The 22606-nt window shown below is 45.9% G+C and overlaps 1 protein-coding gene across 1 annotated transcript; it reads right to left on the bottom strand.

Annotated features, from left to right (window-relative positions):
• Nucleotides 1-525: 525 nt before the first annotated feature.
• On the bottom strand, nt 526-18607 carry LOC121833150 (putative mediator of RNA polymerase II transcription subunit 24). Its single transcript, XM_042286256.1, has 4 exons — nt 18601-18607; nt 18049-18451; nt 677-839; nt 526-591 (listed from the first exon to the last, which is right to left on the bottom strand). Exons 1-4 carry the CDS (start codon nt 18605-18607, stop codon nt 526-528), a joined length of 639 nt encoding a protein of 212 aa, XP_042142190.1.
• Nucleotides 18608-22606: the final 3999 nt, after the last annotated feature.

Below are 22606 nucleotides of genomic sequence, written 5' to 3'. Positions count from 1 at the left end.
CAACGGTAAGGGCACACCAACGCCGCGGTGGTGTGTTCATCGTTCCCGTTGCCAATTTCCTCACAACGACGTAGCAAGAGGTGGATGTTTGCGCTCGAACACATTCTCGCACAGCGAGGTTCGTCATGTACCGCATTAGCTTATTGAAAGTAGCGATGGGCGAGACAACCGTCTTATAAAACTGGAGTACTAGTCTCAGAGGGTGTTCTTGAGGTTGGAATCGAATGCACGGCGTGAGCTGGCATGGCGTTCGCCGTACTCACTTCGCAGTTGCAGGGTTTTCGCTCACTTCCCGTGCCAGCAAAATCCTATTTGTTTCGTTATTCCCTGTGTCTGATATGTAGCGACCAGAACAAAAGGGTACCTACTGCATCGCGCGTAAGAGTGGAGTAATCTACGCTACATGAACAATGGCGGCGCGGAGACGTTGAAGACGACAAATGCACAGCTTGGAGAAACCGAAGGCGAAACTGCCCGTTGACCGTCTCCGGCTCCCGGAGTGCACCTAAATCGCTAGGGGCGCTGCTATTGCGCATTTTGCCCATCGGGATTTTCTATTCGATAGTGTCGGATTGTTGGGCGTTCTGTGTCCTAACCAATATTCGCTATATATTATTACACCATAGACTAGGGAAAGACTTCCACTCTGTATCCGAGGTGGCAATCTGCGTAGTACCTTCAGCAGCTTTACGTAGTCTTCGGCAGTTGCGCGGTCAATCAAGGCGTCGTGCACGCGGAACTTGAGGAGGCCATAGTGGCGCAGTTTGAAACTCCAGAAGTCCTTGACCGCGTCTTGACCGGCGGTAGTGTTCAGGTCGTTGTAAGCATCGTATTCTTTGCTGCAAAAATAAAACTGCAGTTACTTCACGTGAAACAATTCGTGTTTCAAAGTCGCGTTCTAAGCGCAGTTCTTTGTTAACGTCGCACAATATTATATCTTATCAAAATACGCTGCTACATGAAGACTCTGTCACCTCTTGGGCGATTCTCTGCCTACTCTAACCTTGTTCTCATAAACTCTAAGTCATTTTTTTTTTTCTCGTTCTTAACAAACCTATAACAGTCAGACAAAGGGCACCCATATAATTCTTGAACCATGCAGTTATTCCGGTGTCTGCCTACCAGCTATTTTCGTTGTTTTTAAGAATACTGAATTGGGGTATTAAAACTTCTTTGTATATGTCTCAGCACGTTACACTTAGCGGATTGAATATCTAGCCAAAAAAGGAAACTGCTCGACAGGCTTATACTAAACTTGACTCCTTTTTGAGATGGATGTAGTTGTGCCGTAATATGTGGGCCCTTGTTACCGTTAGAATATTTGACAACATTTAGTTGTATGCAGGTAGCCTTTAACAATCGCAGTTATTTTATTTTTCTTACAAAAAGTAGGTAGCATAAACGTCTACTTTTGACAAAACTCCATCAACTCTGCTCTACGTAAGCCTTAGAGTGGTAGCACATACTAGTTTAGGTCAAACCGGGAACCTCCCTGATATACACTTTCACATATATGGAGTGTCTGCGTTCCCGCAAAGCACCTGTAAAAGCCAATCGCTGCAATCTGCCATTGAAGATCGGCGGAGGAGGAGGCTGGCATTACATTTAGACCCGAAAAAATTCTCTGTGCTGCGGCACTCAGCATAGTGTTTCAGCAGAATCAGTGTCCCTGCGCAGGCTCTCTCCTCTTAGGTAGGAAAGTCTGGCAACCTCGAAGTTCGCCGAGCCTCCTCCACAGATTGCAGTGAGCAGCTCCTCCAAGTGCTTCAGAAAATAGTATAAAATATCGCAACAGAAATCAGACAAAAACCCACACACATAGCAGTGCGGTTAGAAGGAATTGCACACCGTCTAAAACACGCAGCTCCAAATGTTTAAGGCCTTTCATTGATATCTATATAAGATACGGAATCAGAGTGACTCCTGAAGCCTACCCGTGATCGATCCCTAGTCCGTATTCCGTTGAAACGCTGTTGTTCCTGGCGTAGCCCAGAAACCACTGTAATACAGGGGCGCTCCTGTCGAGGAAAGTACCCTTTCCAGGGGCGTACAACAGGTTAAAGAAGATGATGTCACAGACACCATCCCGGGGTCCCGGCTCAATTTGTTTGTTGAGAGTGCATAAGATTGGCTTGCTGGGGAGCTTCCAAGCTGAAAAATAAAGCAACACACTCATAAGCCAAAAACTTCATGTTTTGAATGCTTTAATACCTGTAATTATGACTAATTATTGAAATAGAAACCAGTACAACGTCACTAAGAAAATGCTATCCGACCAACTGATCAGACCAATAGTAAGGTCTAAGAGTCATCAGAAAAATCAAAACCATTGTAAGAAAAATTGTGTTGATTGCTTCATATCACAACAGCTTCATCTCCCAGGCAGCGGTACCGTACCCCTCCCGCTATGGCGAGGTGCCGGATTATGGATCGAAATTTGGGGAGAAGCTGCTCCCTCGTCTTCCACTTTTTGAGTGATTAGCTTTGTTAGGACCTTCGAGTCACTTTACGTGTCCTGCATTTTTTATCGATGCCATGTTATTTCATGTCGCGTGACCCTTACAAAAATCCAGTTTCCCCGCTGGCTTTAGCGGCCAAATTGACGCCAGGTGACCTCAGCACCAATCCAGTTTCCACGCTAAAATTATAACTGAAAAAATGACATCACATGGCTATGGCACGCGACCTATAAGAACATTATGTTTTCACGATAATTTTACCGAGAAAATGACGTCACATGATGTCACGTGACCTGTGCACAAATTCAGTTTCACCGCTAGATTTACCGGAGAATTCACAACAGATATTTTCAACAATTTGCCTTCCCCGCCTAAATTAACGGGGAAAATAGAGACACATTACTTGATGTCACGAGACCTCAACACCAATTCAGTTTTCCCGCAAAATATCACAAAAAATTTACTCGTGATCTGCTTCAGCTCTTTCAATTAATAAATTAATATTTCTAGAAACGCCAGCCCCCCCCCCCCCCCCCCCCTTCCCCGCCTCGGGGGCACTATGGAAACTGCGGGGCGTCGCGCTCATTGGCCAAGTAAAGTCTGGCTTACTCGAGCCTTTGCATGCTAGGTGGCGCACGCTATAGTTCAGGCGAGCTAATGATTTTCGAACCTTGTTTGTACGAGCTGCGTTGTATATTTTTTTTTTATTGGCGAAGCAAAATAAAATGTACCAACTATGAGCACCCAGCATTAACCAGGCGACGCTACCACTTCTTGAATGCTAGCGCCATTTCTCGCCAAAGTTTCTTATTGTATACTGGTGCGTTTCAGGCAGGTTGAAGGTCGCAGAAATATATAGGCTTTCTAAGTTTATGTATGTGTTTTCCAAGAATGTTTTTACGTAAAAAATTACTAGCGGCAAGAGAAATCTGAAACGAATGCATTTATAAGGCGGTCGCGAGCGTTGCCTGATTTCCTACGCGTGTCTGCGGTGTCTTATCCAAGCTTATCCACGATCCGCACTGACGAGGGTCTGTAGTCTCCGTGCGGTCAACTGGGCGGTCGCGATATTTCGTGCGCTGTTGATGAGACATGATTTAAATAAGCATTACTCGGATCGACTTTCGCTGCTTATAAATCGTGAGTGCCAAACCCACAGTGATTAGAATTTTGTGTATATGAAATAAAGTGCGCAAAGGTATGGTGTTCTGCATTTCGTAGCCGATAATTGTTCGATCGTTGACTCTTGATGAACGTCCATCTGTCTTTTAATACTCTTATATTTAATCGTCAATTAAAGTGAACTCAGCATTTCAATTTTTATAGCTGTCTAAAGAACATTTCTCAGAACTCGTACTCACAGGGTCCGAGATGTGTTTACATGTGGGTTGCGCCTTTCGGAATAGAGAAGCGACTTCGACTTGCCACACAGAGCCTTGATATTTCGTGCAAGTATAATTAATTTAAAGAGTACGCACAAAACAACTAACCTGAAAAGTCAACAATTTGTTAGAAATTCTGTACGGTGAGGATAGCGGCTTCCCTTAGCAATGCGTGTGGTGTTCAACTGATCGGTTGTCAAGCATTATATATCAACGCAAACGCTCCGATACAGCTTAATCAAAAGGTGCACAACCTTGTGTCTCAAGGCAAAAATACACCAATGTGTGATGCAAATGTAAAATTTATTGAAAGGAAAGAAGCGCAAGAAATGCAATCATGCATCAGATCGGATGGAATGTCTCCCCTAAGCGGGTCAGAGATCGACTAGTTAAAATGTGACATTGTATTTGGAATGGCAGGTGCATATTATAGAAAAAAAGGGACCATTGTGTTAGTAGACGTTCTCTCAACGCGATCGAACCTGCTGGCTCGCTTTCTCTATCTTGTATGCACGCTCATGCTCTGTAGCTGAAATGCCACCTCCGCTGAGAGAAAAACAAAATTTAAGAAGGGTACATAAAACATGATTTGAATCGGAAGACCTTCAATGATTTGATAGATTGTAGCCTCTCCCTAGAAGCGCACAAACCAAAAGCAATTGTCTCTCAGAGTTAAAAACAAATGCAAGACGTTTGCAAGACGCTGTAACGCCGAAATAGAGCGCAGGCATTGCGGAAGAGGAGGGAAGGGTACTGGGAGGAGAGTATACCTTTCCTCCCTCCTCGTCCTCTCCTGATCCTGCCTGCTACTTCTCCTCCCCTCCTCCCACCTTCTCCTCCCTCCTCTTCCCTCCTCCGCCTACCTTCCTCCTCCTATCCTCCTCCTTCACCTCCTCCCCTTTCTTCAACCTCCTCTCCTGTCTCTACCACCTCGCTCCTCCCCCTCCTCCTCCTCCCTTCTCCTACTCCCTACTCCTCACTGCTCATGCCGGAAACGGCCGCTTAAGAGCTTTGCTCTAAAATCTAGAATCAGTGCAAATATTTTGGCAGGTTGACATCTCATTGACTGGGGAAAAACCGTGGTGTATTTGGCAAACTGCGTTGCATATCCATCCAAGCTTTACGCCCATAACGTAGAAAACAAACGTACGTATTTGTTCTACCAATGTACCTTAAAGTGTGCTTCGCGAGGTTCCAACTTACGTCCCGGACGAAAACCCCATTATTAATTTAACTCTTGCATGAACGCATCTTCGCTACTTTTAAGGCGTGAAGGGGCTTTATCAACTTTTAGTTTCTCTTCGTTCTTTCACTTTCTTACTCCAGGGCTTTTTTAATAATTTAATTTTTGGCGGAGAGGTATTACGTCAGGCTTCTTAACGAATGGTCGCTCGTTCGGAACCGGCCGAGGGACAAGACGTGATCCCCATGAGGTCACGTGACCCCCGTGAGGTAGCGTAATCCCCGAGACGTCACGGGGACCATATGACGTCACGAGGGTGACGTGACCTCACGGTTACGCCGACGGCAACGCCGCTTAAGCCGGAGACGGGTGCCTAAAAAATGCGGTCTAAAAAAAAAGAAAAAAAAAAGACAGTTTCGATGAGGAGAGACCACGAAGCACGCTGCTCTCCTCATCCACCGTGGGTAGTGTAATTCCCACTTTTTGCAAATTTTCCAATCGAATGAGTATTAATATTGAATAATAATAAAACTGTTCGGCGTTACGTGCAAATGTAATATTATGAACACAAATTCAATTGATGGAAACTCCCTTGACTTGACGAACCGCGGGGACTCACGCTGCTATCCTCCCCTTCTCGCGAGAAAACTAAGAATGTCCTCTCTCCTCTTCTGTTCAATGGGCCGTTGTAGCATCGGACGACATAGCAACCTTGACCGCAAGGCTCGTGTTTATTGTCATCTTCCCGCTCACCCGGTAATAGCCTCGCCCCTAAAGTCGCTCTAGCGTGGTGCCACCAGTCTCACGAAACTTTATTGCTGGAGGTTGATACTCCGTTTCATACTTAGTATACAAAGCTGTCAAAGCTACCAGCGCGAGAATGGTTCTTAACCTATGGTTTGGTTTGTGCGAGAACGCATGCAAATGGTCTGAGAGATCACGCCCCATTCACACGCCAGCAGCTTTGACAGCGCTATACACAAAGCGTGAAGCAGAGTACAGCTGAAGTGATTCCTGTGGCAAAATTAAAAGAAAAAAGAAAGAACATGTTGGATGCGAGAATGTACCCTGCTCTTATCGCGCTTTGCCCAGGCGCGATGGAACGTTAAGCAAATAACGGCGGCTTATTCAAATTAATGGCTACTACAATAAAAGGGCAGGAAAAAAACGCGCTGCGGTGGAGGGTTTCTCACCTAATACGGGCAGCGCAGCGCGGCAAAGGGCGCTGCAAGATTTGTCATCTGCCGTGCACAGAAACGCAATACGAATGCAGGCAACCTGGTTCTCGAAGGCAGTAGTGCAGAAGCAGCAGAAGACAAAGGAGCGACCCTCAATTTCCACATAATGCCTCACTAGCGCAGCTAGGTGGTGCGCGCTACTTTCCGAAAAGGTCCCTTATATCTGCAGGTCATCGCCTAATTAGACAAAAGCTGGTTTTGATTTTTAAGCTCGCCTATGACAACGCTTACCGGACTCCGGCATACTTTACATATGAATACCTTATTTAATGACGAACATTGAAAGTTCTAAATCTATCACGTGGCCCATGATTCGACGCAGGGGTCTCAAATAAGTGGCCCACGGGCTGCGAGCGGAACGCCACTTTCTGGGACGCTGCCCGCAAACATCCATGGCTGTGGTCCTCTCGTTCCCACGCCTCGAGGGCCACATGCGCCTTTAATAATAGTTTTTTTTTTGTTTTGTCGCCAAGTCATTTTAGTTTAAAAAGGAACTCTGGTTATATAAGGTGCTCATGCATTTTGCATTATTCTGTTTACTTTAGCGCTGGGTATTGCTTCGTCCAAATATTTCCTTATTATCCCTTTCTTATGCAAATCAAGCCAAACTTCATTACCACTACTGTCCTACAAGTGCGAGTTTTTTTGTGAAAAAGGCACCTCGGTTACACAAAGTTTACTTCAGGAGGAGCAAAGCAAATGCCAAAAATGAGGCTTCGAGCTTGAGCTTCCTTTCGTCGAAAAATGCCTTTAAAAGAGAGGTATTTTATTATAGTGCTATTCTAAAAACCGTGAGGAAAGCAAAAACTGCCGTATGTATTGATATAGTTTGTGGCTTTTGAGTTGTTGTGCGGCAGGGCAAGAACGGTCTGCTTGCTCTTGTTCTATTGAAAGCTGTCCGCGGGTCAGTGTTTTAAATCTTAAACGCTAAAGATGGCAAAACGTTTAGCTTAGATAAAGCAGAAAGCACAAGGCTTAAAAAACCACTAGGGTGTCGCTGGGGCAGTCATCTGCTCTGCAACGCTGAACAACACCGCTGCATCCCCCCCCCCCCCCCCCCCCGGCGTTGGCCCTTAACATTTCAGGCATGGACTATCTGGCCCTCTTACTCAAATGAGATTAAGGCCGCTGATGGAACGCGTTGCATGCATATTGCTTGAAGGACTTGGTTGAGTAGTTTCTTTTTCCATTTCCTCAGCAGCTTCTCCTTCGAATGTTTTATTTAAAAAACGTAATTGTGCATCTATTTTCCTTACTTTAATTATATTTTTAATTATTTGCGCCTTTTATTTATCAGGTGTTTATTTTTGGGAACCAGTTTATCACTGAAGTTTTTATTTTGTTTTTCATATAGCACTAATCTCTTTTTCTCTCCTATATATAGATCCCACCAATTCCTTTTTTCCCTTTTTTTCATTAAACTGGTCAAAGCAATGCATGTAAAAAATGAAAGCCGTTTACAACTCCCTGTAATGCCGAATTAGAGCGCAGCTCTTGAGGAGGAGGAGGGAAGGGTATTGAGGGTCACCTGTGCTCGGGAGAGGGGGGGGGGGGTGGTCCCGTGACCTGAGGGAGGGGTCAGGTGACCCCCCTTCCTTCGAGGTCACGTTACCCCCTGCCCGAGAGGTCACGTTGGGGCGTCACGTGACCTCGGGGGTGTCACGCGACCTCGTTGGGTCACGTGACCCCCCCCAGAGAAAATTTTTCCGCTTCCCAGGGAACTTTTCCCGCTAGGTTTACCGGGGAATTTTTTCCGCTATATCTAGTGGGAAAATTTTCCCCCTAAATATATCGGGGGAACGTTTCCACTAGATTAAGCGCGGAATTTTTTCCCTCTAGATGTAGCGGGGAAATTTCTCCACTAGATTTAACGTGAAATTTCTCTGCTAAATATAGCGGGGAAATTTTTCCGCTAGATTTAGCCGGGAATTTTTCCACTAGATTTAGCGGGGAAATTTTCCGCTAGATTTAGCGGGAAAATTTTGCCGCTAAATTTAGCAGAGAAATTTTTAATAATAATAATAATAATAATAATAATAATAATAATAATATCTTCATTTCGATCAATCCCGAGGAAAAAAGCTGCGATATGCAGCTTGACTGGTCCTCGGTCCCCTTACAGTGGTCAACGGCAAGCACCGAGAAACAAAGATGAAAATCACATTCAGTAGCAGCTGAAGGTATTGTTAACAGAAAAAGAAAACGAAACAAATAACGTTTTATGAAAATAATGCATCATGTACAAAAATATCCACGCGAGCCTTTGAAAGTCAAGTTTTCAAGGGAAACATTACTACTGCACAAAGTATTTAACAAATTTGGAAGAGTAAATTGAAGCATTTGAGTGCCATAGTTCGTTCGCTGAGTAACCATCTTCCACTTTTCCGCGTGACGAGTAGAATACACTGGTAAATTTTGCTCCAACAATGCAAGATTTTGTAAGAAACATGTGCACTTTATTCTTTCACTCTTAAAACTGGTACAAAGCCGATATGAATACAATTTGTGAACATCAATTATCCAATAGGTTTTAAATGAATCAGCAGTGTGAAAATTAAAAGGTACATTACCTATACCTCTGAGTATTTTCTTTTGTAGTATGAACAGTTTTTCAATATTTGTTAACGTTGATGTACCCCAAACGAGGTAGCAGTAGGCTAAGTGGGAGTAAAACAAAGAGTTATAGATCAAGAGTTTCACATTTGTTGGCAATATGCAACGGTAGCGATTCACAACCCCTACCACGCGAGCTAGTTTTGGAATAACACAGTTTATATGGCTATCCCAGGACATATTTTCACTAAAAAATACTCGGAGAGTTTTAAAACAACTGACTATTTCAAATCGAGACGAATTAAAACGGAGAATCTTAGACACCGCCACAGGTTTATTTTTTGGACGAAAAATAACAGCTTTTGTTTTACTACTGTTTACTATTCACGAGTTACTATCACCCCAAGATTTAATTCTAGACAAAGTTAAGTTAGCCATATCGATTAGCTCATCAGCGGTTTCGGAGGAAAAAAAATATGCTTGAATCATCAGCATACATTGAAATTTTGCCTCCTTATTGACGTTAATTATATCATTTATGTACATGTTAAAAAGGAATGGCCCTAGTACACTACCCTGTGGAACGCCTGACGTAATAGTCTTAATAGTGGAGGAATTACCGCTGATAGATTCACATTGCTGTCGATGCTCTAGATAAGATTGCAGAAGTAATAGCGCCTGCCCATGGATACCGTAAACTTCAAGCGTTTTAAATAGGACCTTATGATTAATACAATCGAACGCCTTGGTAAAGTCTAAGAACACCCCGAGAACCAAGTTTTTCTTTTCAAAGTTTTTAATATAAATTCGTTTTGACTAAGTAAGGCTGTTTCCGTTGAGCAATTATTTCTAAACCAAACTGCGAGGAAGTAACAAGGTCATGTTTATTTGAAGAGTCGACCAAACGGCGATAAATTATTTTTCCTAACACTTTAGGAAAAACGGGCAGTATAGAAATGGGCCTGAAGCTCACCAACTCATTCTTATCATCTTTTTTGTACAGAATGGTTACTTTCGCTACTTGCATCCTTTTTGGACATACACCAGACGCTAAGGAGAGATTAAAAATATGATTTAAAACGGGGGCAATTATATCAACAACATACTTAATCGAACGTATCTGCATACCATCAGCGTCGCAGCTACTACTATTTTTTAAGTGTATAATCACGTTAATTATTTCTGAGGCAGTAGTTGGTTCTAAAAAAAAATGAGCTACAGTTTCTATGGCACAAGTATCTGCAAGCGTCGGTACCATCGGTATGGACGGCTATATTTACAAAATGATCGTTAAACAGATTGGAAAGCTGTTCGCCGGTTAATGCAACTCCGTTATGCACTAGCGTTTCAATGGCAGTTGACGAAGGAGCACTTTTTACCAAAGAACCTATGTGTTTCCACAGTACACCAGTGCGTCCATTCGCGGAAGAAAAAAGAGAGGAGTATGTTGTGTCGTAGTTTCGGTTTCTGTATTACGTCTGTCAACCTTGCATTGTGTGTGTCGCTAGTGTTGTAGCCTATATAAACATGTTTTCGTATAATAAAAGTGTTATTCAACTTCTCGTCACTTTGGCCTCGTCACTCCGGCCTCCGTCGCAACACTACATTGGCGACGAGGATTAGTAGTTTCCCATGCAGCGTTACGCGTTACTTTGCCGGTAGCTTCGCGCCATGAGTTTTTCCGGGCTCGCTCCGCCGCCGCCGTTCCTCCCGGCGCCGGGCCGACCAGCCGTTGCGTGGCCGCAATGGTTAAGGATGTTCGAGACCTTTCTCCTGGCTTCCGGAGCGTCCGACTTCACACCCAAGCGTCGCAAGGCCCTGCTGCTGCACAGCCTCGAACTTGAAGGTCAGCGAATTTTCTTTTCGTTGCCGCCTTCCTCGGACGCCTCCGCAACCGTTCCGCCCGCCGCCGCCTCTGCGAAGACGTCCGAAGACAGCGGCAAGCCTTCTCCGGCACTGTCTTAGTACGACCAAGCCGTCGCTGTTTTAACACAGCATTTCACATCCGCGAGCAATGTCGTCGTCGAACGCCACAGGTTCCGTCGTCGCGTCCAGCAACCAGGCGAGTCTGTCCTCGAGTACATTGCCGCACTACGAGAGCTCGCGACGCGTTGCTCATTTGCCGCCCTCGAGGACTCTCTCCGCGACCAGTTTCTAGAAGGCATCGTTTCCCAGCACCTTCGAGAGCGCATTCTTCTCGAAGGTTCGGCACTCTCATTTTCGCGTGCCGTGCTGTTCGCACAGCAGCTCGAACAAGCGGCTCAGGAAGTGCGAGAGTTCACTCCTAGCAAAGTTCAGCGAGTAACTTTAAACGACAATCAGCGCCGACCTATGCCAACGCGGACCCGCTCGTCTTCCCGTCGGCAGCCATCCCCGCCAGCGAGCAACCGCCCAGCACCACGCCGTGACTCAGCTGTTTCACGCGCTTCCCGGACCAACTGTCTCATGACCACCATCACTCTGTCAGCCTTAAGCGCTCGCGCGGATCACCTAATTCTCCGTCGTTCTGCTTCCGCTGCGGTTCCCGCCAGCATCATGCTTCGTCATCGCGCTGCCCGGCGCAAGATCAGCGCTGCTTTCACTGCGGTAGGCGTGGCCATTTTCGCTCCGTCTGCAACAAGCTACAACACTCGTCCGCGCTCGCCGTGGCTGAAGTTGACTGCCGCCACTCATCCGATGATGACGAAGTTTTGAGCGTCCTTTCCGTCACTGGTCGTGCTCGCACCGGCATTTTTATCGACATTTCTGTTGATGATAAGCCGTTAACGTTCCTTATCGACTCTGGTTTGTCGGTCTCGATTTTGGCGGACAGCCATTTCAAAAGGCACTTCACTACAGAATCGCTGCTTTCTGCTCCACGAGTGAAACTGTTTGACTACTCCAAGCAGCCTATCCCAGTACGCGGTTGCTTTTCCGCTCAAGTTATGTTCAAGGGACGTGCTGCGCGCCTCCTGTTCTAGGTTGTGTTGCAAGGCACATCTCTCCTCGGTATCGACGCTATCAAGGCTTTAGACCTTCACATCGAAGGCTCTACCATTCGTTGCTTCGAGACAACATCGGTGCCAGCTGCAGGCGAAACCTCCGCAACGCAGACTGTTCCTGTAGCCCCTCGGCTTCCGAAGACTCTTGCCAGCGAGCTCGGATCCCTCTTTGCTCCAGGACTTGGACTTGCCAAGGGTTATATTCACAGGGTCAAAGTCAGAACCACGGTACCACCTGTTGCATCGAAGCTCCGGCGTCTTCCGCTGTCCCTCCGCCCTCAATTGTCTGCAGAGCTCTGTCGCCTGGAAAACTTGGATGTGATAGAGCGCGTCAACGCCTCCGGGTGGGTGTCTCCCATTGTTATAGTGAAAAAGAAGGATGGCCGCATTCGACTCCGCGTTGACCTTCGCCAGCCCAACAAAGCCGTCGTCATGGACAGTTTCCCTCTTCCACATGCAGAAGAGTTGCTGAACAGTTTAGCCGGCGCCACCCACTTCTCGATGTTGGATCTCGAGTCGGCCTACCACCAGGTGCTACTTCATCCAGACAGCCGTGACCTCACTGCTTTCGTCACGCACGATGGACTTTTTGGTTTCAAGCGTATCTGCTTTGGCCTGGCATCGGCTCCAGCTGCTTTCCAACAGATGATATCACAGATCCTTCAGGGATGCCCCGGCGTTCTTTTCTGCGTCGACGACATCATAGTGTTCGGCAAAAGTGAGCAAGAGCACCTGGCCAACTGGACCACTGTTCTTCACCGCATCAAGGCTGCGGGTCTCAAGCTCAACGCCAAGGGTGTGTTCGCTGTCAAAGAACTCCCCTTTTTAGGCCATAAGGTGACTGCAGAAGGCATCTCGCCATTGCCAGAGAAGGTGGATTCCATTCTGAACACACCTGCCCCAACCGACGCTGCGCAGTTACGCTCGCTCCTCGGCCTGGTCGAGTACTATGCCAAGTTTGTCCCCTGTGTTACTGACGTGTTAGAGCCAATGCGAGTTCTGCTTTGCAAGTACCAGCCCTTCATCTGGAGCGACGCTGTCGACGCCAGTTTTCGCAAGATCAAGTTCGTGTTGGCCTCCCGCAACGTGCTTCAGATGTTCGACGCCAGTCTTCCCGTGGTCGTGTCCACGGATGCTTCAGACATCGGACTTTGCGCTGTTCTTCAGCAACTGGATGGTCACAGGCTGCGCACAATCGCTTTTGCGTCCCGCACGCTTTCGACAGCAGAAAGTAAATACGCAGTCGGGGAACGTGAAGCACTCGCATGCGTCTGGGCCTGGGAGCATTGGCACACCTACCTCTGGGGTCGTCCTTTTACACTGCGTACAGACCATCAAGCCCTGGTTTCCCTTCTGTCGTCTCAGGGCTCTGGAAGACGCCCCCTTTGCATCGCAAGGTGGTCTCAGCGACTTCTTCGCTACAACTACACTGTAGAGTATCGTAAGGGCTTAGAAAACCAAGTGGCGGACGCCCTCTCCCGCCTTCCAGTGTCTGCTCTTCAGGAAGATGTCTCGTTCGACGAATAAGTCGTGGCTCTCGTCGCACCGCTCTGCTTGACCAAGGAGCAATTCGAGCAGTCGCTGTGCGAAGACGTTACCTTGGAGCAAGTCAAGGGTTGCGTTACGTCATCCTGGCCTCCCCAGAAGTCTCTCTCGGGTAAACTCAAGCCGTTCTTCACCGCTCGCGAAGAACTGTCCGTTGTCGACAATGTCCCTCTGCGTGGGGAACGACTCGTTGTTCCTCGGGCCCTCACTCCGCAGGTCATTGCCACGGCACACGATGCCCACCCTAGGGTAGTTCGGACCAAGGCGCGTCTCGGGGAACATTTTTGGTGGCCACGTATGGACAAGCAAGTAGAAGCAGCCATCCACAACTGCAGCATCTGCCAGTCTGCAGACAAGGCGGCCAAGACTGCAGCTACTCCGTTGCAACGGGTTCCTCTGCCAGAGCGTCCATGGCAGAAAATCGCCATTGACATCGTCGGCCCTACGGAAAGGGCCCCACAAGACTGCAAGTACGCCATCACTTTAGTCGACTATTTCTCCAAGTGGCCTGAAGAGCAGTTCTGCAGAGAAGTTTCCACAAGCACGGTTACCAGCTTCCTGCATTCTGTCTTCGCCCGCAAGGGTTACCCGGACGAAGTTGTTTGCGACAGCGGGCCCCAGTTTTCGTCACAAGAGTTCATCCAGTTCTTAAAGGACCGCGCCATTTGCCTTGCCCATTCTTCAATCTACTACTCTCAAGGGAATGGGCTCGTATAACGGTTCAACTGCGTCTTCAAGAATTTTGTCCAAGTTGCGATGCTGGAGCATCGACCGCTTCGGCCAGCGGTGCTCGACTATTTAGGCGTCTACCGCTGCACGCCGCACGCTACGACGGGAGTTGCCCCGGCTCTGGCGCTTCATGGAAGGTTGCCCAGAAACCGCCTGGACGTTGTAGGGCACCCGTCACCACCCTTCTTCAAGGATCCGGGTGGGGAACTCCGCCGTCTGCGCCAGCGCGTGAAGCGCAAGCAAGACAGTAGCCGAAGCTATACAGACCATCGCCGTGCTGCCCGCAAGACCAAGGTCTCAGTCGGCGACTTCGTTCGGGTGAAGAAGCCTTCCCTTGCCTGGAAAGGGTATCTCTCCTTCAGCCGTCCCCGGAAAGTGGTGGGGCAGCGAGGGCCATCATCCTTCCGCCTAGATGACGCAAGAACGTGGAACGTTTCGAAGCTGGCCAAGGTTCCTGGAAGTTTAAGCACTCCGCCGCCAGGTGGAACCTGGGACCCGTCAGCGAGGAGCTATGGCTCCTCAGCTGCCCATTAGGCGCCTGAACTCCTTTCAGCTTCGACTGCTTCAGAGGCCCCTCCCCCTGAGCACCCAGCTTCCGTCCACCCGGTACCTGGCGCCGAGCCTCCTTCTTGGGAGGATCCAGATGCCATCCGCCCAGACCCCGATTCCGAGCTTGCGCCATTGGTGGTTCCGACTGTCCCGGCAGCCGAGCAGCAGGAGGTTCCTGCTCGACGTGTTCAGCCACCGAGAGAGAGGCGGGTTCCAGACCGCTACAGCGATCACGTTTCAGAACTTTCGAAAATTAATTTTCCTACATACCGAACTGTTAACTTGAAATGTGTTCCGAAATGTGTAAAATATTGATTGTTTTCCATTTCAGTGGTTTTTATGTTGTACATAGCCAACTTACAGCACTAACATACTAACCATTTACTAACCTACTTACCATTATTTCTTAAGGAGCTATGGCTCCTCAGCAGCATATGTTGTGTCGTAGTTTCGGTTTCTGTATTACGTCTGTCAACCTTGTAGTGTGTGTGTCGCTAGTGTTGTAGCCTATATAAACATGTATTCGTATAATAAAAGTCTTATTCAACTTCTCGTCACTTCGGCCTAGTCACTTCGGCCTCGGTCGCAACACTACAGAGTAGTAACTTTTTTTTTGCATTTCTTAGCGTTTTAGTTAAGCAGTTACGATAGGTTTTGAATGTTTTAAGTGCATCGGGGTCACGTGTTTTAAGGAAGCGTTTATAAAGTAAGTCTTTCTTACGAATTTTACGAACTAAATCGAAGGTTACCCACGGTTTACGGATCTTTTTTGATATATTCTTAGTTTTATATGGAAAGTGATGCTTATATAGTTTAAGAATTTGCTCAAGAAATACGTTATAAGCACCACCGGCAGTATCTTCGAAAATAATTGTATTCCAAATGGTACATGCGATGTCCCGTCTAAAGGCCTCGAGGCTGTTTATATCTATATTTTGGAAAACAATATGTTGATTCTGTACCGTCTTTCGAGACACATGAACTTTAACGCATAAAAATATTGGAAGATGGTGACTCAGGTTGCAACTAAGTACTCCGCTCTTAATTTGATCTGTATGAAAGTTTGTAATAAACAAGTCTAAAACAGTTGTGGAGTGTAAAGTGACTCTTGTGGGGTTTGTAATTGTATTGACACATCCATTCGTACTAATAAGACTCCATTTTTCTTTGCGAGGCACTTTCCGAAAACATGTCGATATTGAAATTACCGCCGCAAATAACGTTATATTGATTTTCATTTACATACTCCAAAAAAATTCCAAAAAATTCAAAAAGGCAGAAACATTACCATCTGGTGGGCGGTAGAAAACAGCAAAAATATTCTGATTATTTCGTAGACACAATACCTCAACATCCTTCGTGATAAATGAATAGTCACTCAAAAGATTACAATCGACCGTGGTTCCCAGGTTGATTGCGTCTTTCTAGATTTCTGTAAGGCATTCGATAAAGTCTCTCACAAACTTTTACTTTTCAAGCTCAGTCACTTGCATGTTGATCCTAATATTTTGTCTTGGATTGAATGTTTTCTTACTAATCGTTCTCAGTTTGTGTATACTAATGATGCTAACTCTTCTCTAAGTCCAGTCACTTCCGGTGTCCCCCAAGGGTCCGTTCTGGGGCCCTTATTGTTTCTTATTTACATTAACGACTTACCTACGTGTGTATCCTCTTCTATTAGCTTATTTGCCGACGACTGTGTGATATATCGTGAAGTTACTAATGAATCCGATTCACTCCTCCTCCAAAATGATTTGTGTGCTGTATCCCAATGGTGTGAATTGTGGCAGATGTCCCTTAACATTAACAAGTGCAAGTCTATGAGAGTTTCTCGTCGTCACACGGTTCTTCCACCTATCTCAATTTGTAACACTCAACTTCAGTCTGTGACCTGTTACAAATACCTGGGTGTCCATATTACCTATAACATGTCATGGAAAACCCACATTGACCACATTATTGCTAACGCTAACTCTATATGCTCGGTTTTCTAAAAAGAAATTTTACACTGGCCCCCGTTTCTTTGAAATTACTGCTTTACAACTCCCTGGTCCGGTCAAAATTAGAATACGCTGCTGCAATCTGGGATCCCGGTCACTCGACGCTTATAACTAACCTGGAAGCCATGCAAAATCGCGGAGTTCGTTTCATACTTTCTAACTATCATCGTACAGCAAGCGTTTCCTCCATGAAACTCAGTCTATCCCTACCCTTCCTCTCTTTACGTCGCAAAATATCGCGCTTGTGCCTCTTTTACAAGATCTATCATTCTAACACGTCATTGAAAGATAAACTATTCCTTGAGCCCCCATTCATTTCTCCGCGTTTTGATCATCCATTCAAAGTTGGTGTCCCTCATTGTAACACATCAGCCTTTTTGAACGCGTTTATTCCAAAAACATCTCTTGAGTGGAACCACCTTCCCGCTTCGTTTGTTAATATACCTTCAATTGATTTATTTAAAAAAAACCTTATCTGCTCACCTTTTGTCGTGATTGTCCTTTTGTTTATTTTTTGACCAGAGTGCTGTGTTTCGAGCTGTTGATGTTTATTCTCGGCTGTGTTTGCTCTCTTTTTGTACCCTTTTTTTTCATTTTTTGGTTGCCCCACCCCCTCTGTAATGCCTTTTGGCCCTGAGGGTATTGTAATAAATAAATAAATAAATACAGTCTTTAACCAGAACAGCCAATCCTCCCCCGCGTTTTGAAGTGCGATTTAAAGCATACGTGTCATATGACGGTAAGCGGAAAACATCTGAATTATCAGAATACCAGGTCTCAGTAAACATGACTATATCAAAGACAGCACCGAACTGATCGAAAAGTAATTCACGGTCAGTAGTTTTATTCACTGCTGGCTGCGTATTTAAACAGAAACACTTTAAATGAGAATTGCATTCTAGATCAAGTTTGCGCTTCAGTTCATTCGGAAGTAATGGAGTTGCAGTTTCCATAAAAGCAAAAAAGAAACAAGTTTAAAAACAATTGGAAAACAAAGACAGCACTGCTTATTCCGCTAAATTCCGCTAAATTTAGCAGGGAAATTTACCCATAATGCACCGCGCGGTTACGGCGACAGCGAGGGCGACACCGACGCCGACGCCGCTCAGGCCGGAAGCGGGCACCTAAGAGCTGCGCTCTAAAATAATGGCATGCTATATATCACAGAGAGAATACTGCTGGCGGGCATTCGTCGCACGAACATGGAGATAGACATCTAATGAAATCATATTTCTTGATTTATGCGTTTCCAATACCCTCGTACCTGCAAAATAAACAGCTATGACTTTTGCGCGTTCCGAAAGTTGCACTGTTTTTCGTTCGGTTGTTGGCGAATGTGCTAACGCTTCTACTCTGGAGATTTGCTCCCCCACGGAGTGCTGAGATGGGAGAAGCCCCCGCTGGGGTTGCATAATTTTCTGGCACTTACGTTGTGTTGTAGTAGTCGCCTTTGTTGTTGCCGTTGTTGTTGCCTTTGTTGTCGCTGTTGTTGTTCTTGTTGTCGCACGTGTTGTTCTTCTCGTTGTCGCACGTGTTGGTCTTCTCGTTGTCACTCTTGTTGTAGTTCTCGTTGTTCTTGCCGTCGAGGTTGTTGTTGTCGGGGGTATGGTCGCTCTGGTGGTGCTTCTGGTTGTCGCCTTTGTTGTCGGTTTTGTTGTTCTTGTTGTCGCTGTTGTCGTCCTTTTTGTTGTCGCACGTGTTGTTGTTTTCGTTGTTGCTCTTGTTCTTCTCGTTGTTGCTCTTGTTCTTCTCGTTGTCGATCTTGTTGGTCTTCTGGTTGTCGCCCTTGTGGTCGGTACTGTTTTCGTTCTTGTTGTGGATGGTGTTGTCGCCTTAATTGTCGTTGTTGTTGCTGCTGTGGTTGATGTTATCACCGCTGCCCCAGCTGGGGGCGATTCTACGGGGCCAAGACCGTATGAAGGCTTTGACCCGTCCCCGTCGTCGGTTGAGTCGCTGTCGTCGTCGCCCACTCCCAGTGTACCTGTCATGCAACGGTCAGAGAAAAATTGTTTGGAACGATTCACAAATCCACAGTCAACTTCGGGTCACTGATATCAGTCCGAAAGTAAAATAGCCACATAATAAGTATATTGAACAAACACCCTCTGAGCACTTAGCCGTTAGTTGTGGTTTTGCTCCAATTAAAAATAAAGCTTCCCCCATTTAATATTCAGTCGATTTCTAATATGTGGCAAGAAGGGGGCTATTAAAAGAGTTTAGCAAAATATTGTAACAATTAATGAACTTGGCGCTTTCTGGGAATGCCACAAGGCCGCGATTATGTCAAAAAACAAACAAAAAAAAAACACACACAAAGTAAAACATTCTGCAGAGGATAACGCGAAATGATGCAGAAGGACAGCGTCAGCTCGTTCGACGTTTTGATGATATTGCGTCCTGATTGAGTGGAAAGTCCGATAATGTTGCGACGTCCGCTGTCTCGCGTAAACCATGACCAATCACTAGGGCCCTGCATATCCGTGTATTACGGCGCTAAACTGGCGGAAGGGGTTAAATTGTGTCATATTTGGCGGACTGCGGAGGAGATCTGGATGCCGGGAGTTGCGGATGCAGTTCAAACTCGAATATTTGTGGGTGCGAATCGAAATTTTTGCCGAGGTGGCTCATAAACTTGCCCGACCGCACAATGTAGAGTGAATGAGGGAGTGATACTATGAAGGTGCATCATAGAATATGTTCCGGGAGCAAACTACTTCCTTAGATAGAAGTGTTCTGTACGCTAAATAAAAAAAATTTGATTCTGACCAAAGGTCGCTTTAGAACGTCCTATCTCGCCAAGAATGCTGTTTCGGGAAAAAAGTAAAGAAAGCAGGAGCATCCATCGCCTCTGGAAAGTGTGTTCTTTTTTGGCAAGGAAAGAGCGGAAAACGTTTATTGAGCAAAACAAACGAGAACGTACAAGCCACAAGAAAGTAGAGTTGCTTCTTCGCCTGCAAGTAGATCGGGGAGGGTGAATTAGATCCCCTGGAGTTGTTGAACTTGCGTCAGCGCCAGTTTCTGCACCTCATTCTTGTAACTCAGTTCATGCATGTCATACCAGCATGAAGTGCATCAACAGAGAACCTTCTCTTTAGCGGGTAATAATTTAAGGCTGATGCTCCGCGGTGTCCATCTTAAAGATGCAGACATGTTCTCTAAATTTGGATGAGTTCATAATTAAAAAGGTTTACTTCAATTAACATAACAAATTAAAAACAATAAGGCGCAGACATTTCGGCTCCTTTGCCGGAGGCATCTTCAGTATACACTGACACAATCAAGCAAGGTCGACAACTCTACATGTCACACATATCCCCGTAAACGTCCTGCAAGGCGCACGGTTGGCCTTGCACACCGATGCTTCACGGCGAATGAACCAGGACTCGACGTATACTGAAGATGTATACCGAGGATGCCACCTGCATTGGTGGCGAAACGTCTGTACCTTTTTGTTATTAATTTGTTATGTTAACTCGGAGCAGACATTTGTAATAATCTTGAAGACTTAAAATTTGAACCCTGGATGGCGACACCGATGTGTGCAGCTGAGAAACTGTAATACACTGTAATATGGTTCGCGGCACAGATCTTAGGCCTAGTTCCCTGCGCACGTTGTATGCTCCCCGCGTGCTCTCTCCCGTGTCAAGTGGTACCAGCGCCGCCCAGTTTGCTTGTCTGTTAAGCAAAACAAACTTGCCCATCCAGCTCGTCTGTCGGAAAATGCCGAGCTGGCTCATCTCTGATATGGGTTTTTGATCCGTGGAGCAGCAATTTCTACATACTTGTATACACGACCTCATGAAGTGAGAAAAACATTTTGATGCTTGCCATGTTAATTTTCATTTTCATGTTGATTTTCGGTATAAACTTTCAGCAGGTGGACGAGGATGTCTCCCTGAGAGATAGCGCCGCGAGGTGATTGACTTTTCTGAACAAGGCAAACTATTTTTTTAAGCGATTGGGTGTTATAGATAACGGTTTGAATGAACGAAACTTTATGACTCAACTTAGCTGGTGGTGATTTAAGATGTTTTAAGGAAAAACCCCAAGACACTAGAAAAAGCCAGGACATTCTTTTGATGTCCTTTTTTTTCTGAATTTTCCATTAAAAATCTCTCTCGCGGTAAAGCGGTGCATATCTGTTTAATTAAAGCGCCTAGAAACTATCTGTGCCGACAGAAAACGGTAATTCTTGAGGTGCCAACCAAGTAAGCTGAAATATATTTTTGGGATAGCGATACTTGATATTTCGCCGTGCCTTTGCGCACGCAAAGCATATCGTAATTTAAATTTAAAAAAAAGAAATACGGGTGTTCTAATTTCATTCGTACACGGTTTCGTAGTCGATATTTTGTTTTTTTTTATAAAAATAAACATTTGGGTCCATTTTGAAAATGAAAGAAAACACAAACGGCAAGCTTGGTTGATTCTTTTTTTTTTCTTTTTTTTTTAAAGGTATTTATTATGGAAGCGGCGGAAGCCGAATCGGACAATTTTCACAGCTGTCGGGAATAGCAAGATTGACCGCTTGTTGTTTCGTCACATCGCGAGCTATTTCACTAGGACTGTTCTTTGACACTATGAAGATATATTTCATTAAACTAAAAAAATACTGTAATTTAAAAAAAATAAAGCAAAGTATATGACAATGCCCCGTTGATGACCTCGCCAAAGTTCTGTAAATTCTTACATTAGGCTATTTAAGATCGTTTAATAACCTTGACATTGTCACGAATGACAAATGTTGAGGCAGTGAATAACCTGAAAAAACTAAACGTTAATGGGCGAACTTATACCCAAAACAAAGTAGAAGGAGGCTAGCATTGCCGGGGTCGATGTTGGAGGAAAACAGGTGGATCGAGCAGGGCCTGAGGCGACACTGATTCCGGCTCGCCACGCGGAGCCCCTTGTCTACACGCGTGGGCTTCTGGAACAAATGGCGTAGAAGGTCTAGCGTGTTGAATATTCTAACCTCGAATGAGCAACGGTGTTCGTGATTTTACCAGAACACAATTCCAGAAATAACAAAAATGTGTATCTGCGGCAAGGCATCGAACCTCGCCTCTTTGCGTGAGAGCAAAGCACGATAACCTTTGGGTCACGGGGGCGCTGTCCAAGCGGCCAGCTGCGGGCGCGGCATTACTCACCCCTTTAAGAAATGCATCGCCCCGATGCCACAGAAAACAAAACAAAGCAAATAAAAGGGACGGGAAACTAAAGGGTCCTTTGGAACAGATAAAGTCTTATCGAGCGTAGAATCGCTTAAGGCGAACGACGTGAACCCCCTCGGGTCGCGGTCGGCGTCGCGATAATACGTGCGTTGCGTCGGACACCACTTGGTAGTTGAAACCTCCCAGGCTTCGAAGGACTTTAAATGGTCCGAAGTAGGGCTTTAAAAGTTACTCGTTGAGGCCACGATGTCGTATCAGTGTTCACACCCTCTCCCGGTCTCCGGGCTGGATGTGAACGTCCAGACGACGAAGGTTGTAGCGGTCAGCGTCGGCACGTTTCTGGTCTTGGATCCGGACTCGGGCGAGCTGGTGGACTTCTACTGGTTCCACAGCCACCTGGGCGTCGTGACGTCTGTCGCTAGCTGGCTTGTGAGATAGCATGGCGTCAAGCGTCGTGGTCACCTTGCGACCAAGCACCAGTTGGAATGGTGCAACACCAGTGGACTCCTGAACAGCTGTGTTGTAGCGAACGTGACATGCGGCAGGACCTTGTCCCACGTCTTGCTTTCCCCGTTAACGTACATCGACATCATGTTGAAAATAGTCTTATTTAGGCATTCCGTCAGCCATTAGTGTAGTTTATTTTTAGGGTGAAAGACACCCTGTAAAGTTTTTTTGGGGACTGCTATGTAAATAACGAATTTGATTTTGTACATATGTAATTGTAGTTACATGCACTAAAAGGGCTAGGTACGTGGTGTAATGGCGATATAAATATACTTAAAATACTTCATGTAAGTCCCATGCAATAAATTC

This window comes from Ixodes scapularis, unplaced genomic scaffold, assembly GCF_016920785.2.
Source record: "Ixodes scapularis isolate PalLabHiFi unplaced genomic scaffold, ASM1692078v2 PGA_scaffold7__128_contigs__length_106722199, whole genome shotgun sequence".
Classification (NCBI taxonomy): domain Eukaryota; kingdom Metazoa; phylum Arthropoda; class Arachnida; order Ixodida; family Ixodidae; genus Ixodes; species Ixodes scapularis.
The sequence above is the reverse complement of the archived record's forward strand: the minus strand, read 5'-3'. Positions and strand labels throughout refer to the sequence as shown.